The sequence below is a fragment of the Sceloporus undulatus genome, chromosome 10 (genome assembly GCF_019175285.1).
Source record: "Sceloporus undulatus isolate JIND9_A2432 ecotype Alabama chromosome 10, SceUnd_v1.1, whole genome shotgun sequence".
Classification (NCBI taxonomy): Eukaryota; Metazoa; Chordata; class Lepidosauria; order Squamata; family Phrynosomatidae; genus Sceloporus; species Sceloporus undulatus.
The window spans coordinates 13,139,375-13,156,254 of record NC_056531.1 but is presented as its reverse complement, the minus strand read 5'-3'; the positions used below and the strand labels follow the sequence as shown (position 1 = coordinate 13,156,254).

The 16,880-nt window shown below is 41.4% G+C and overlaps 1 protein-coding gene across 4 annotated transcripts; it reads left to right on the top strand.

Annotated features, from left to right (window-relative positions):
- Nucleotides 1-2,271: 2,271 nt before the first annotated feature.
- ZCCHC8 (zinc finger CCHC-type containing 8) lies at nucleotides 2,272-14,053 on the top strand. Of its 4 annotated transcripts, none has more exons than XM_042441854.1 (14): nucleotides 2,272-2,572; nucleotides 3,561-3,603; nucleotides 4,083-4,157; nucleotides 4,735-4,840; nucleotides 5,803-5,880; nucleotides 6,238-6,341; nucleotides 6,760-6,825; nucleotides 8,427-8,487; nucleotides 9,265-9,407; nucleotides 10,233-10,375; nucleotides 11,059-11,183; nucleotides 11,762-11,845; nucleotides 12,010-12,124; nucleotides 12,451-14,053. In XM_042441854.1, exons 1-14 carry the CDS (start codon nucleotides 2,401-2,403, stop codon nucleotides 13,326-13,328), a joined length of 2,193 nt encoding a protein of 730 aa, XP_042297788.1. In that variant the 5' UTR covers nucleotides 2,272-2,400; the 3' UTR covers nucleotides 13,329-14,053. The 4 variants fall into 4 exon arrangements, with proteins under 4 accessions (XP_042297788.1, XP_042297787.1, XP_042297789.1 ...); XM_042441853.1 differs by having other exon boundaries at nucleotides 8,424-8,487; XM_042441855.1 differs by lacking the exon at nucleotides 11,762-11,845 and having other exon boundaries at nucleotides 2,273-2,572; nucleotides 8,424-8,487.
- Nucleotides 14,054-16,880: the final 2,827 nt, after the last annotated feature.

The following is a 16,880-nucleotide window of genomic DNA, read 5'->3' as shown; positions in this document are numbered from 1 at the left end:
TTAATTTTGGGGCTATTTCTCCCCCTAAGTTACACACTTGCAACTGTACGTAAAGTACCCTAATTTCCCCCCATGCTGGCTGGTTTGCTGGCGCATGGGTAAAATGTGAATGTTCCCACATAATGCAAAAGCATAGGGCCTTAAAAGTAAGTTTAGGTCAGCTAATCTGGAATGGGGCAGGATATGAAAAATGCAAAATTTAAAAATAAATGACGGCCCAAGGACTGGTTGAATTTACTCATAGGTAGTGATGGTATCAACTGACACAGCTCCAGTTGAAGTAGCAAACAGATTTCACCACAGCAGTGTTTTCTATTTGAAGTGGTGGCCACACATTCTGTCAAGTTAGCAAACTTTTAAATGCTGCTGTAAGAATCCTATCCCCAACTAGAATCTGAAGTGAGTCTGAATAAAGCAGAGCTGTAGGTAACAGTCCTTGTACTTTTGACACATTTTAGGTATTTTACAAATTGCCACCGCTTGTTGCAGCTTTGAGGAGGACAGTGCTCCTGAAAGCCCTTTTAAGAACAGGTAAAAGGACGGTGGCTAGTTTTAATATTCACAGCTTATTTTTCTTACTGTAGAAAACCCAGAGGGCCAGTACCAAGGAGACACTTTCCCCCAAAAGACTTGGCACCATGTGCTGTTTTGCACCAAGTGACAGCTTCGCCAAGGCACTGACAGCAGATGAATGGCAGTATCCCTGGGGGTCACATGGCAATGCTCTCCAAACCAGAATGGATGTGTAAAGGAGGTCATTACAAAACCTGGTGATGAAAAGCAGTTTTTCTAGCTGCAGAGCCTTGCAGTCCTGGTGCAAAAGGAGTGTTACATGGAGCTGACAGGTGTGTGTTCCTTCACATACCAAAACACGTGATGCCTAATTTATAGTGTCCCCCCATACAGTGTTTTCTTGGTAAGCGTTCTTGCACTGAGGTGTGCTGTTGCCTTTCTCCAAGCCTGAGAGCATGACTTGCCTTAAGGGGCTTCCATGCCAGTGAGGATTTGAACCCTGCTCTTCAGAAGCTGCAGCCCAACACTCAAACCTAGTGGATAATGCCTGCAGCAAAACAGTTGGCTCCAAAGTGGCTAGATATACCTTAATATGTCGCAGATGAAGCAGTCAGGTAGTTGGTCCCCAAAATATACTGTACTATATAGCTACTTAGATCTTGTAGCCCCTTGAGACTAAAGCAATTGGCAGCAGGAGCTTTCCTAGACTTCAGTCCACTTCCTCAAGTGCATTTGGTGGAGTGGAAGCCAGGTAGCTACTTGTTTGAAGAGAGGAACATGTTCCATATTAAAGCCCATATGTCCATGTACAAAACAAAAGTGTTTCATACTAGACATTTATTTTGCTGGACCAAATAAGTTTAGGCTGTTGACAAAGATGGCTGTGAATGCAGTGGAATTCAAAGCTATAGCCATGTCAGTCTGTGGGATCTCTATGGAGAAAACAACTAGGTTTTCCTACTAGAGGTGAAAATGGGTGTTTGGCTCCTTCCCTCCCAAACCTATTGAAGGATAAAGGAGGATGGGATTGGGCTGTAGGCCTCAGCATTGGTTATCTTGGGGTTGATGGGTCTTTGAGTCGGAGGTGATTCTCCTCCCTGCTTTATTATTATTATCATTATATTTATTTGTATCCCGCTCTTTTCCCAAAACTGGGACTCTGAGTGGCTTCACAGCATTAAAAAAACAGGACAATTAAAAACAGAAAAAAAGGACATTATAAAGGAACTAAATGATTACAATATTAAAACAGATAGTCATTAAAAGAATAAAACACATTTTAAAAAGGTAAAAACGATTTATATACAGTATGTGTGTGTGTGTGTAAAGGTGTTATCCATTTTTTGAAATGGTACAACATCCCAGCCTGTCCTTACAACAATTCCTTCAAAGCTTGTGTGAACTGCTTCAGTCAGTGGTGCTTTGATGCTAGGACATTGTTGGACTTCAGCTCCCAGCGTCCCTCATCCTCGGCTAAAGGGGACAGGGCTCCTGGGAGTTGAAGTCCAAACCCCCCTCGGCTAGCTTCGCCTTCAGGAAAAAGAAGGCCCAAGACGACGCAGTCCCGGGAAGAGGGGAACAACGCCCTTCGGAGACGGAAACGGAAGCCACGCCCCCATTGGAGAGGCTCCACCCCCGGCTGGTCATTGGGCGGAAATGCCTCCCCGTCCCGGCATGCATTGCGGCACCCCACTTGAACTACAACCCCCAGCTTTGAAAGGCCCCTCCGCCGCTGGGCGTCTAAGCCGCGTTGCACGCTGGGAGTTGTGGTCGCTCGGCTTGAGGGGAGAACGGAGCCGAGTTTCTTTTCTCTCAGAGCTGGAGCCGAGCGCTGTGCTCCTTTCCGCCCTTCCAGACGGCTTCGGGACCCGTTCGCTGAAGGGGAAAATGGCGGGCGAGGTGGACTTCGGCGACCACGAACTCTTCGAGCAGCTGGACGCCGAGGAGGTGACGCCGGCCTCGGCCCAGGAGCCGCGCCACACTCGCTTCGACGAGACGGAGGAGCTCCGCGAGAGGCTGAGGGGCTGCGAGGAGACTGTGAGGGCGCTCCAGGCCGAGAATATCCTGGCGGGGAAGGGCTCCTCTGAGGGGGGAAAGCCCGCCTTCAGTCGCTTTTCTGCCTCCCGAGGCTGCGTCCGCATGGCAAAAGAACGCGGTTTGACACCGCTTTAACGGCCAGGGCGCCGGGCTAGGGCATTCTGGGAAGTGTAGTTTGTGGCGGCACCTGAGGTTCTTTTCATGTTGTGAACAGTTCTGGGAAAAGCGTGGGACCTACAGAAATCTTACAGTAATCGAAGAGAAGACTGTGTCTTTGGATCCCGCTCTTTCCTCAGAACTGGGACCCGGAGCGGCTCCCCAACATTCAAAAGGGATTCAGTTACTATGATGTTAAAAGAGATTGCTATGAAAAGAATGAAATCTAGATTATAAAGCTGACCCAAAGCGGTCAATGAAGTGAAATGAAACTGAAATGCGGGAGGGAAGGGCGGGGAACTCTTTTAATGTAACCCATGTTGTTTTGTCCCGAGAGAACGCTAACCTTACAAAGACTGGTATTTTTATTCATTGCAGCAAAAAGAACAAATAGAGGTAGAAGTCAGTGAAGGGAGTGGATTTGTCTCAGGGCATCCCTTCTTGAACAGGAAAGCTGGTAACCCCAGAGCTGCCTGGAAGGAAAGTAGGCAATGGTAAGAAATGCAGAAAGCAGTTTATTCCTACCTAAGAAGTAGACTCTAGGTCAGTGGTTCTCAACCTTCCTAATGCTGTGAACTTTTAATACAGTTCCTCATGTTGTGGGGACCCCAAACTGATGGTTTGGTTCCTAAGACCGTCGGAAATATGTGTTTTCTGATGGTCTTTGGCGACCCCTATGAAAGGGTTGTTCAATCCCCAAAGGGATCACATCCCATAGGTTTGCTCTAGGTTCTACACCTTGCATTCATTCATAATTGTTCCCGATTGTTCAGTTCAGGGGCTGTAGTAATGATCCCAGTTTTGTTGTTCTGAAACGATCTGGTGACTTTAAATTTCTTAACGAAATAATGAACATCATGATCTCCGAAGAAAGCTGAACATACTGACCCGACCAAGGTATGTATAAATGGCTCAGTCATCTGTAATCCTCTATAGGCCACAAGGCTACTTACTTTAAGCACAAGTAAAGGCTCCTTTGCTTTTCACAAGTGGTCTGCCATGTTATAAATGTAATAAAGTTGATATTTGCAGATATTTTTTCATAGTTATTCAAAAGGTGGTTTGACATGTTGCATTCTGGGACACAGGAGCCCCTTGTAATAGTGAAGCTTATTGTATATTCTGTGGAATCTCTGGACTGTAGGAGATCAGATGTTCACAATAGTTAATTTTTTTGCCACAGTTATTAAATTGTCTCTTGGGGTATGTTTAATCAGAACAATACATTTTAACTTAGTTATCTGTCCTTAGCTTGCTCAACTGTGTTGCCATGATGGATAAAGTGGGCATAAAGCTCCCAAACGGTATCAGAGACTTTTGGAGGGTTGACTAAACTAATTCCTACCGTAAAGATAGCTTTATGCTTCCTTTTTTAGCGGACTTACTGTGGATGATGCTAAAGTTGATGGACCTTTGTTACAGATTTTATTTATGAACAATGGTGTATCCAAGTAAGTATGTTTGTTGTATTGGTTTAAGTTCTCTGTTCAGACTATTTGGCTCAGGTGTGTACATGCTACAGTGCAAAGCTTCAACTGGTGGAGCTTCAACCCCAAAACTCTACTGTATGATATCTAAAGGGGGAGTCTTACCAATTACAATTTTTAGTGAAGCTCATATGAGTGACGTTCTTTCAACACATGGGTGAGAGTCAAGGAGAGAAGGCATACCCAATTTAGGTACCCTTTGGGCTGGCCTAAAAAGGGTAAAGTCTTGGGATGTTTAAAGAAAACCTTGCCCTAAACATCTCTTAATTTCTTGAAGTGTCTTGGTTACAAACTGTCAGAAAAAGTAAGTTGTGTGTCACATGAAAGCGACTTGACTTTTTGTAATGTTACCGTAGCCCTGAATGGGAAAAATTCTTCTGTGCCTTTGTTCCTGGATTCTTGATCTACATACTGCCCCCCCCCCGCCCCAATCCCTGATCCACAGCTAGGGAAACGTAGAGACATGCTTTATCACCGTGCAGAATTTTAAAACAGTCAGGGCCGTTTTATCTGTTACCTATTCTGATACTCTCTTGTGTAGGCAATATCATCAAGAAATAGAGGATTTTGTATCTAGTTTAGTTCAAAAATATGAGGAACAACAGAAAGCTGAATCTGACAAGACCTACTTCAATCTTAAACCGCAGGTATTTATATATTAATTGAATAACTTCAACATATTTCACTTTTTGTCTGGGTATGTATTGTTGTTATTGTGATAAACCAGCTCTGGTGGCCTTTGTTGTTGATGAAGGATGTGTCATGCTTTCCTTTTTAGAAGTAACATGTTTCTGTTTATGTGGACTGATCTGTCCCCGTCCCCCCAAAAAACAACACATTGCAATGTGTACCTTGTCCTATTGACAGTGCCTCGAAAGAATTACTTTCTGTTCAGTGAAACAGTAGTCAAAAGTTAAATGTGTCTTTAAAACACATTTAAGTTGGATAAAACCAATTGAAGCCAGGGATGGATCCATATGAACAGATGAAGGGCCTTATACTGTGTCAGACCACTGGTTCCCCTGGGTCAGCTGCTCTCACATTGGCTCTTTGCTGCCTGAAGTAGGTTATTTCCCAGCTCTGCTACACAATGCATTTTCCACTAGCGATGCTCATATCTCCTACATCCAAAAGGCATGATCTCCTAGTAAGCTGTGTCCCTTTTCCAGAGAGCCATATACTGTCCAATGCCTGTCTGGAGCTTTTGTATATAAAAGTGTTTCTCAGTTCACATATCTGGGGAAGGAGTGTGCAGTATCATGTTTGTAATGGCATACGCTCAGAGGCTACATAAACTGATGTTTCTACTGAAGATGAAAGAGGGAATGTTAGTCAAGGATTGGAAATCTGTAGGCTAGACGTTATTGGACTCCATCTCCCTTCAGTCCCCCTTAGCATGGCCAAAGTTAGGAACGGGAAAAGTTGGAGTACAATAATTTCTGGAGGGCCCACAGTTTCCCACCTTGATGTTTGTGTTCCAGGACTGAGTTCAAAGCATAAGAGGTTACAAGGGAGAATGTGTGGAATTATATACTTCACTATTTGATGACAATAACCTTAACCTTTTATAAACTATGTGTTTGTTTGTTTGTTTTGAAATTTTTATTAGCCTTCTAGTTTTGTGTTGGAAGAGGATCCTAAAGTGACAAGTGCAAATGTGTCCAAAAAAATCAAGGAAGCATTTAGCGTAAGTTACTTCTCTGGTTTGCAAAGTATGTATCTGAATCCTGTATTTCCTATTTTCCTGCCCTGGCACAAGCACACAGTTAGAAAATAGCCACATAATCCTTATTGCCATTTATTATTTTTATTAACAGTGTGACATTTTGAAGGTCATGCCCCATATTATTTGACTGGGCATACAGAAATGGAAGTGCAAGATATAAGGTCCCATTTGTGAAGCCTTAAACTGTTATTTTAATGTACTAATATAATGTACTTAATTATGTCAGAATAGAGTTTAATGAAATATTTAAGTACATTTAAAAAAAATATTGCCTTTCAGTCTGATATAAAACACTGACATTTCTGACTCTTTCTGCAGGTTATAGGAAATGTTCTCTATTTTACCAATTTTTGTCTTGATAAACTGGGGCAGCCTATATTAAATGAGAATCCTCAGCTGACAGACGGATGGGAAACACCCAAGTATCCTATTTAGTTCAATGTCATTCCCTTTTCTTGCTAACATGGTTATTTAATACAATCAGTAGTAAAAGAGACTGAGTGAGTCAATCTGTATTTTTTGAGAATGTTAACTATATAAGTCTGGGGTCCAATGTTCCAAGGCACATCTGTTTAGAGAAGAATTAATCTCTGGTAGATGGGCTGCTTCTGTTGCATTTCTGGAAAAAGAAATATAAGTGGGCTAGACTCTACTTGAAAGAGAGGGTAAGTTTCCAACACTGACGGAACCACTCTTTCAAGCAGAATCTCACTGTCATGTTAGCAACAATGATTCTGTTACTACTTTTTTAAAGCAAAAAAATACTATGTAATGTGCACACACAGGAACAAAATAATCCATTCTGCTTCATACAATAGCAATTCCTTATTGAAATCTAAGATACCAGCAAGTTTTCACCCAGATTCTTTCTCTAGATGGACAAGAGATACAAGTGAAGCCTAAAAGGTTTGTATTTGTCTGAATCTATGATGATTTCTGGTTAAAATCTGAAATTTATTTTGCGTAGTTAGATGTTGGATAGCTCCTTAGATGTGACTTGGAATGAAGTAAGGCTGCCAGTTAGATTATTGATGTAAAATTAACATTTTAATTGTACATAATGGGATAACGAAAAGAGTGGCCAGGACTCAGAAGAATGACACAAAAAATCCTGGTGTCCAAGGGCTTTCAGGTTGCAGCTTCCACCAAGGAACATAGCTTGTCCGTTTTCAAGTATTTTTTGTGATATGGATGAGAAGTGATCACATTCAGGATGTGATTGCAAAGCAGTGGTATGGAATCAAAATCCCTCTCAGTACTTGAAAACTCAGGTAAATTAGGTCTTTTAACCACAGAACTTGGAACTTTGCTTAACTCCCAGATGCAGCACATCCACTTGCCATGTTGTCTGCAGATTCTTGAATTTGTGAGTCCTAAAAGCTCTGTTTACACCCATGAATGCCCTACACTGTAAAAATAATGTAGTTTGACACCACTTTGACTGTCATGGCTCCAGCCTATAGAATCCTGGGATTTTTAGGTTTGTGAGGCACCAACAAGGTTAAAGACCATGTAAAATGACAAATCCCTGGATTCCACAGGATGGCGCCACAACCCTTAAAATGATGTCAGACTGCATTATTTTGCAGTGTAAATTCACCCCTAGTTACACTGTTCTTGCTCAGAGCTCTTGAGAAAATTCCTGCTGTTCTTTGTAAAAAGAGAAGACTTGTGGCACCTTGAAGACTTACTTCTAGATAAACTGTCATGGACTGCAGCCCACTTCTTCAGATGCATGGAGTGGAACAAGTGGGCTGTAGTCTGTGAAAGCTATGGTTTGAGAGAAGGCATGAGAAAGGGAGGTAGAGCCAACCGTGGTTTGGCCAACATGTCTTAACCTGGCTGCTGTTTTCAGCTGTTCCAATTTGAAGGAAACCAAATCAAGTTGGTAGTCCTGCATGGGAAGCAGTTTATTCTCTGGTATTCAGCCACATTTTTAGTTTTATTACTGTTGTGTTGGTTTAGCCTGGTTTTCCTAATAATCCTTCCTGCTCCTGCCAGTTTGCTTGGATTTTTATGAATTTTTATGAGTTCTGCTGTTTCATTATTGGTATTTCTTACTGAATGTTGAATGCAAGTTTAAATCAGAGGGGGCATTTTTGTTTCCAGTCTTTAGACGCTGCTTTATCTGTCTGTTACCATGACATGACATTCTTAAAGTACATACTTTTTAAATGCCATGCTTTCATAGCTATTAGCAGTGCTAAAAGTTAAGTACTCTGTCACAGCTGATTGTTGGTTTAGAATTTTAGTTATACAGACAGATTTTTCAAAGGGCACTGTAAATGTAAGAAAGGAATGGGAGTTATGTCGCCCTCAAGATGTTGTTGGACTGCATCTTCGAGCATTGCTCAGCATTGGGTTTGCTGGCTAGGGCTGCTGGGATGTGCAGTTCAATATCATCCAACATGCTGTGCAATTTCTGCCCCAATGTAAGATACCATTGCACTGTGGTTAAGCCGGTGTTGACTGTTTGTATTATTAAAGTTGTTACTTTTATAAAGCAGGCCAAAACCACACTGCTTCAATTGTGGCTCGGAAGACCACCAAATGAAAGATTGTCCACAGGTAAAGATCCGTCATTCATGTTCTGCCTCCAGGGTGATGGTCAAATGTTGTACACAGTGGGTTTATTTGGAGGGCTTTAGCGTTGCTACCTTCAAGATGATAAAGTCTGGTAAAACAGAAGGCAGTAGGAAAAGAGGGAGAGCACATTACAGATGAATTGAGTCAGTAAAAGAAGTTGTGATTGCCCTGAGTTTACAAGACCTGAATGAGGCAATTGATGACCAGGGCTTGTGAAGGTTTCTCATTCACATTCCCGCTATAAATTGGAGTCGATTTGATTACAAATAACAAAAACACCCTTCAAAGTAAAGAGATGATGTATTTGTTACTAAAATCCCTCTGTAGAATGAATAGTAAATCTTATAGTTTCATTTGATCTACTATAGTTAGCTATTGGGTTTATACAAACATAAAATATATTCACTTTTTCTGTAAAAATGGCATAGTACAGACAGCCCTTCTTATACATGGATTTTTTATACACGGATTCAAGCATCCATGGTTTGAAAATGTTCCAAAAAAGTATACATTTCAAATATGAAACCTTGATTTTCCATTTTTTATAAGGGACACTATTTTGCTATGTCATTATATTTAATGAGACTTGAGCCTCCACGGATTTTTTTATACACGGGGGATCTTGGAACCAAACCCCAGAGTATAAGAAGGGTCCACTGTACTACTTTGTAGAAGGAGCAGAATGCAGTCTGTTAACAGCCTTAGCACTGGTGGCACTGGTAACTTGCTGTGCTGAATTTTTTTCTTCAACTGTTTTAGCCACGAAATGCTGCCCGTATAAATGAAAAAAGAAAACAGTTTTTGGATGCTTGTGGGGAAGCGAGCAACCAAAACTTCCAGCAGCGGTACCATGCAGATGAAATTGAAGAAAGGTTTGGAAGGTTCAAACCAGGCATAATTAGGTAATCCTTTCTTACCTAAATAGGAGCAGAAACTGCAACTTGTTCCTTTATTAAATGAAGCAACCGATTCTGAAAGAGCTTTAGTATTCAAGAGAGCATAAAACTCCTGCTGTATACACATTTCCCAAAGTCAGCATGGTTTTGTCATGCCCTGTCCATAATACATTCTGCAATACATGTTGGAAAATCTTTTTTTTAATTATTAATACAAACGTTATAGGATTTGGGGCCACAGTAGATAGGTATGAAAGAGTAGCCCAAGTCCACTCCAGCCCCAAGCAGGTCAGGACCCCGCTGACTACACAGCCTGCTCCCAAAGCAGGTCACAGACTCAGGGCCCAACCCATGCCACCAGGAGATGGATTATCCTGGCTCCTTTTTACTCTGGTCCAAAGGATTGGAGGAGGCGTTGGCACAGCTTATGGCTGCATTGGAGGTGTGTGTCATTTGAACGCCACGTCTCCAAAGCGGCCAAAAGCTGCTTCATTTGGCCAGTCTGTTCCGGGCCTAGGATAATGCAGCTGTCCACCATTGTCACAAAAATACCACACTTATGATAAAAAGAAAATGCATTCAAAATGGACACTAATCTACAGTGCCATAGTTTATATAATGTTAATAAGACACACATTTCCCATCAGCAGACAAACATCTCTCTGTGTTTTTTGTGGGTTCTTCGGGCTATGGATTCTGGCCATGAAAGCCTTTGACTTCGCATCAATCTGTGTGTTTCTCAAAACTTAGCAGCTCAGTATAAATGAGTCAAATCACAATGTTCAGCTCCTTCATGTTTCTACCAAGATTTATTTTCCCCTCTTCTTCCAGTGAGGAACTTCAGGATGCCCTGGGTGTCACTGACAAGACTCTTCCTCCTTTCATCTATCGCATGCGGCAGCTGGGGTATCCCCCAGGTTGGCTCAAAGAGGCAGAAATGGAAAAATCTGGACTAACATTGTATGATGGAAAAGGTAAAAGGAGTGCAGAGGAAGGTCTTGCCTTGTTTGTAAAACCGTTTGTGTTCTCCAACCTACGGAAAGAGAAGTGTTAGTTGGTAGCCTTCTTTAAAAAGTTCCATTTCCGTGGTTTCTTGTTACAGTAGAGAGTTAATAACAGTTGGGTTCCCCCATCCCAATTTCTCTTAGTAATTTTACAATTCATTAAAATTGTACAAATTTCAACTGCAGTCTGGTGTGTTAGAAGCAGACCACTGCATAGGTTTATTGCAAGCAGCAATTTCAGATTCAGATGCACAGTTAATTTGTTTGACTGGTTTCACAAGAATTACAATACTGGTGCAACCATATAAAGTCACATAGAACATACAAATGTTAAAAGCACAAATTTGTAACATTGTCAAACATGAGATGTTCTTTAGCTAATGATTGATTAACTCTCAGGAAGAGCTTGGGTACTTGTGTTGTACAGCCCTTTTAGATAGTGTTCAGGTTACCAGTTCTGAATGCATCCAAGTGATACTTAAGGCAACGGTTGATCCATTTCACAGACCCATATAAAAGGATCAAATAGTTAGTGCATTCTGGGACCTGGTAACTGACCTGACTAGAAGTTACACATGTAATACAGTACTGGTACTTTTTCCAAGTCGTGTATTGTCAATGATAATCAGTAATATTTTGATGCCTTGATACAGCATCACCTGGAAATGAAACAGAGGAGGAGGAATATTACCAACAAAATCGATGTGTCACTTACGACATCACCAAGCTGATAAATTATCCTGGTTTTAATATGTCCACTCCAAGTGGAGTAACAGATGTAAGTAACAGTGTTTGATTGTCGATATCCTCCAAGGGACTCAGGATGACATCCATGGTTCTTTCATGCATTAACTTTCTGGTTTTCCTTTTGAAGATTATTTTGAAGGATTACCTGCACTTATGTGCCCCTGCCTGAACTTTGAGGTCAGCCTTGAAGATCCTTCTCTCTGGTCTGCCATTAAGAAAGATCAGATTGGCAAACACAAAGGACAAAATATCTTTAACAGTGGCCTCCAGCTTTTTAGAAGTCCCTCACGCTTATGGTGCACATGACCGCCTCATTAGTTTTCTGGAGACATTTATCCCACTGCTTTTTAATGAAGATTTTACTGGCTTGGTCTTTTAGCACCTGTTCTTTTAATATCCTTCTTAATTTTAATGTTTTCTTTGAATTTGTTTTTCTATATAGTTTCCTCATTTTGTGTGAGCTGACTTGTGAAATCAACACAAGATAAATGTGGGAGATAAATGTATTAAAATAATACACTCGACTACAGTTCTCCCCCCCCCCTTTCTCAGTTACTCTGCCCTTGCATATTTACTTTTCACAATAGCCCTGTGTTTCTTTTGCTGCAGGAATGGAGAATGTTTGGTTCTGTGCCCCTTCAGCCATCTCAGCAGAAGGATATCTTTGCCCACTATCTTTCTACGTATCGTTCGGTGACTATATTAAATATGCGAGTAAAGGCTCTGCATGGTGCCTTTTCCCTTTAACTGAAATATTTCTCCCTCCCCTATCTTCTCAAATATTGCAAAACATGTAAGTCCATGGGTGTATCATAGCAGTGCTGAATGCTCTTCATTTCTTTCTGATGCATCTTCAGGTAGGCCCAAAGTCCAGCAATAAAAGACTTTCTTCTCATCAGAGCTCTCATCCTCCAAAAAGACAGAAAGGAAACAGTGCTGAAGTATCACCAGCTGATATGGAGATGGATTCAGGTATACTTTCTTGTATTAACGTTATCGTTATCATGATCTTTATTTATATCCCTCCTTTTCTCCAAAACTGGGGTTCAAGGTAGGTACTACCTCCCTGTGAACAGATCCTCAAGATGCATCACTTGTAAAAAATTTTTTTTAGGTATTCTCAGTTTTTCACTCTCTCTATGCCTTTTAAAATGTCATTCCTTATGTAATTAACAGCTTGATGCTAGCCATTGAAAACCTCTAATAAAAAGACTTGAGGAGAGGGCTGAAAAGAAACAGGCCTAAGTAGGAATTAAAGCAGGACTACTAGTAAAAGGTGGTCTTCTTCTTAATTTCAGACTTAGAAATTCTGCAGAATTCTCCCAGTTATGATGACTTCCAGTTCCAACCTCCCTTGCCTCCTGGGTCACCGCTGAATGCAACTCCTCCCCCGCTGCCACGAGGTACCCCTCCGTGTACTCCACCCAACTTTACTCCTCCGCAGCCTCCTATGTGTACATCACTTCTGCGTGATCCTTCTCCTTTGACTACTTCCAATGATTCTGCTTCACTGAGAACAGAGGGCTCTGCTATGGATGAAGACACCTTGACGCTGGAAGAGCTTGAGGAGCAGCAGCGCCTCATTTGGGCAGCCCTGGAGCAGGCAGATAGTGCTAACAGTGACTCCGACATCCCTGGAGGGACTCCTTTAACAGGGAACTCGGTGGCATCATCACCGTCTAGGGTTGAGTCAGATGTTCTTTTGGAAGAAATAACATGCAAGAATGTGGAAATGTCAGAACCCAGACTTTCAGACAACATGGGACGGATAACCAAAGCAGAAGAGTCTGAGAATAAGGAGACAGTCACTGAAAAATTGATTGATTTAACAGAAGAGCATGACAATAAGCAGATTTCAGCTGATGAATTGGTTGATTTAACAGAAGAGGAAGGATCTGATTGTATGGATTCTGAAAGCACAGCTAAGAACTGGCCTTCTACTTCAGTGAGGGAAGTAAACCATGAGAAAAGCAATGATGACACTACTCTTGTTCCCAGTGCTGATGTGGCCTCTAAAATGGCTAGCCCTATCCCTGACATGAGCAAGTTTGCTGCAGGGATAACACCTTTTGAATTTGATAACATGGCTGAGTCTACTGGGGTTTATCTCCGAATAAGAAGTGTGCTAAAAAACTCCCCCAGGAACCAGCAGAAGAATAAGAAGCCTTCCCTTTAATTGCCATGCTCCTTCAGCACAGTTTTACCCAAAAGAACCCCAGCTATAAATTGGCTTGGTTACACTTTGTAACCACTTTGTACTTGGTTGCATCTTTTTTTAAAAAAAAAAAAACTTAAGAACAGACATGTAGAAAATGGTTGCTTTGTTCTTCCTCAGAATGTGTGGTTTTATTTTTCAAAGTCCGGTGTACAGGGCTTCCACTTGACTTCAGGAGCAGCTGACTGCATCGAGACAAACATTTCCACCAATATAAGAACTACTTGAATGGGTTCATCATCCTTTATTATATCCTCTCAAAATGTTCTCCAGATAGAAGTTGATTTTTCTGGATCTGTTTTGTTTTTGTGAATTACAGCAGCAGCAAATGGAGGTCTTGCTGTGAACACGAACCCTGTGCTTTCCACTTTGACCTGATCATCCTGTAGATAAGTTCACTGTTGGCGGATTTTAAAAGGCTCTTGACTTTTTAAATTGCTTTCCCTTCCCTTTAAAAAAAAGAAAAGAAAAGAGAAAAATATGGCAATCAAATGGGAATAATCAGGGAATATTTGGCATTTGTGTCTACCTTTTTGAAAGTTTTATAAGTAATTTATGTGGGTCAGTTTTTTAGTCCCACTTCTGCTTATTTTTTTCCTTTGGTAACATTGTCATACATTTGAACTTCCTGTACATACTTCTCCATGCTTGTGTGCAGTGGTTTAATAAACAAGAATTTTTGGTAACTATTTTTGCATATGTAAGCATTTGAGTAAGCAACAGAAAATCTGTTGTTAGAAAATCAAGCTTAAAAAATATTTTGTAGTTAAATATTATACTAAGTTGTGGGTTTTCCCCTTCTTTTTTTATTAGCGTAGGTATTAAAGGAAGCCTTAACTTAGCTACAGCAAAGTTTCCAGAAGATGAGTTTGTATATACTTGTAAATAACACAAACAAACTATACACCATTGTCTTCTGTCTCATGCATATATGAGGCAGGGAAGGTTAGGACTTAACTGTTTGGCTGTTCAGTACATTTATATCCTTTTCTTTAATCATAGAAATCAAGTTGCATATTTCTTTCTTATCCGCTCACCAGACCCCCCTCCCTTTTGGCTTCAGCAAGGTATCTGCATTATTTTCTACCAGCTGGTGTCTGTTGGAGATGACTGAATGTTGGGAAGACCTTCCTAGTGGTAAGAGTTGCTTGACAGTAGAATAGATGACCTCAAAAGGTCATTGATAGAATCATAAGAGATGGAAGGGACCTCCAAGCACCAACTAGTCCAGGTCCTTGCTAGTGGACTCTCAGAAGATGTTATACCAGTGATGGAGAACCTCTTAGAGACCAAGTGCCCAAACTGCAACCCAAACCCCACTTATCTATCGCAAAGTGTTGCGTCCCTCTAGTGACAAACTCTAGTGAAGTCTGTGTTGGGACAATGGTGTGTGTGCCCATAGAGAGGGCTCTGAGTGCCACCTCTGGCATGCATGCCATAGGTTCGCCACCCCTGTGTTATACTCTCCTTTGCTGGAATTATCTAATCAAAGTTTGGATGGCCATCTCCCAAGGATGCTTTAGCTGTGGATTCCTGCACTGGGACAGTTAGACTAGGTGATTCTTGGGGTCCATGAATAATGTTAACTTGTTACTTGTAAAGGTTGCTTTTAACTGACTCTTTTAGAGGTGTTTTGACATTTTGTTATCACTCCTAAGGTTTATTTCAAGTAACACACCAAAACAACGAATTTGCTTTTTAAGTGCTATGGTTATGGATTGTGTAAGCTGAAGTTCAAAACATCAGCGGCGCCAAGGGTCTGTAGATCCCTGATGTGTTTAGTGTAGTATTTCGTATCCAGTAACAGCTAGCCACATGACTTTTTGAATGAGCGGGGAATGATGGCAAAGAACAACTGCTACTCTGGAATATTCTGTCTTGGTACTTGGTGGTTCTACCATTAGCTATCCTGTCTTAATAAGAACATTTTAAAAATGCATTTATGAACTCTTCCTTGGCTTCTTCTTTAAGTGGGTTTAATTAAATCTGTGTGTTTGAGGTTTCAGAAAAAAGTATCAGTAGGACTGAACCACACAAAAAGTGCCTCTGTGCCTATAAAGTTGTGTGGCTTATAACAGAAGATCGTAAATGGGTGGAGCAGTTGAACATAGTTGAAACTTGTCCATGCTGTGACTGTTTTGTACGTGAACTGTGGGGAATGCATGCTGTACTGCCTCAGCTGAGCTTCCTTTGCCTCCTACAGTTTAGCCAAATATGAACAACCAGGGCTCCGGGGATTGGGGGGCGGGGGTTGGGGTGCCAAGTCAAAGGGAGTCGCCTTCCTTCAACTATGGGTTGTTCAAACTTAGGATGTGGGCCATATTTAATTTTTGTCATGTGTAGGCTCTTGTTCTGTCAGAAAGATGCTGAAGGGGACTGTCAGTATAGAATCAAAGTCAACCTTGGAAAGAATCAGGAGGCAAAACCATGCCACAATTAGGTTGGCAGAAGGAAAATGGAACTCTTTACTTACCCTGTGTGCATGTGTTTCTGAGTGAGAAAAAGAGGGGGGAAATGATGACAAGTTTGTGTTTGTGTGGCTGGAAAAGCTTAACCCGCTTTCCAGTTTTTGTGTGCCTGCGTGTTGTTTATGACTTACGGCAAACCCTAAGGTGAGTCTGTCACCGGTTTTCTTGGCCACATTTGTTCAGTGGAAGTTTCCTCTAAGGCTGAGAGTGTGTGACCTGCTCAAGATCACTGAGTGGATTTCCATGACCAAGCAGAGATTAGAAACCTGATCTTCAGAGCTGTAGTCCAGCAATCAGAGCACTGCATCATACTGGCTCTACCTTTCCTGGACAGCAGTGTTAAAGCTACAGGATGCCCAGGTGTCTTCTATTCCAGTCCATCACCATCTACCTCCCAAATAGTTTGTATTTTATCTTATATATTCATTAAGATGCTCCAGACTCACAGGAAATACTATTTTAGCTGGAAAGATAGGAGTTTTGCACTGGGGACTGCCAGTTTCAAGCTACACTGGATGTTGTAAGCCGCCCTGATCTTCTTGGAAGGGCGGGATAGAAATAAAGATTTTATTATTATTATTACCAGAGAGATGTCCCATTCCTTACGTCTAAGACGGTTTTAGCTGAAGATGCCAGGATGCGGTATTTCTAGAGGTTATTTCATTATTGATATAAGACAGCAGAAACTTAGATATCAGTGATGTGTTGCTGTATGGGTGCGTCCATGTGTTCTAGTAAACAATCTTCCAGATCTCTGCTGTCCAATCTTAGGAAAATCGGTTTGGTTTTTATGGGAGTCTTTTTCACGGCTAGAATTTTTTTCTGCTAGACTGACTGGGTGTGTTCTGTGAGAATCTAGGCTAGAGTATTAAAACAAGTGAGCAGTAATTCTTGATATGAATGAGAGTGATGTGAGCAGGTCTTGAGGATGTTTTCCCACGCCTCTATAGTCATGTAATTCATTCCACTCTGGCAGCTCTCCACAACCACCAGCTTGATGACTTGTGCACAAAAGCTGATCCATGTATGAGGATTTGAGCTGGAG

Coding starts and splice junctions, on each gene's coding strand:
- ZCCHC8 (XM_042441853.1), top strand. CDS start 2,401: ATGGCGGGCGAGGTGGACTTCGGCGACCACGAACTCTTCGAGCAGCTG. Junction 10,376..11,058: donor AACATTGTATGATGGAAAAG/GTAAAAGGAGTG, acceptor GCCTTGATACAG/CATCACCTGGAAATGAAACA. Junction 11,846..12,009: donor ATCTTTCTACGTATCGTTCG/GTGACTATATTA, acceptor ATGCATCTTCAG/GTAGGCCCAAAGTCCAGCAA.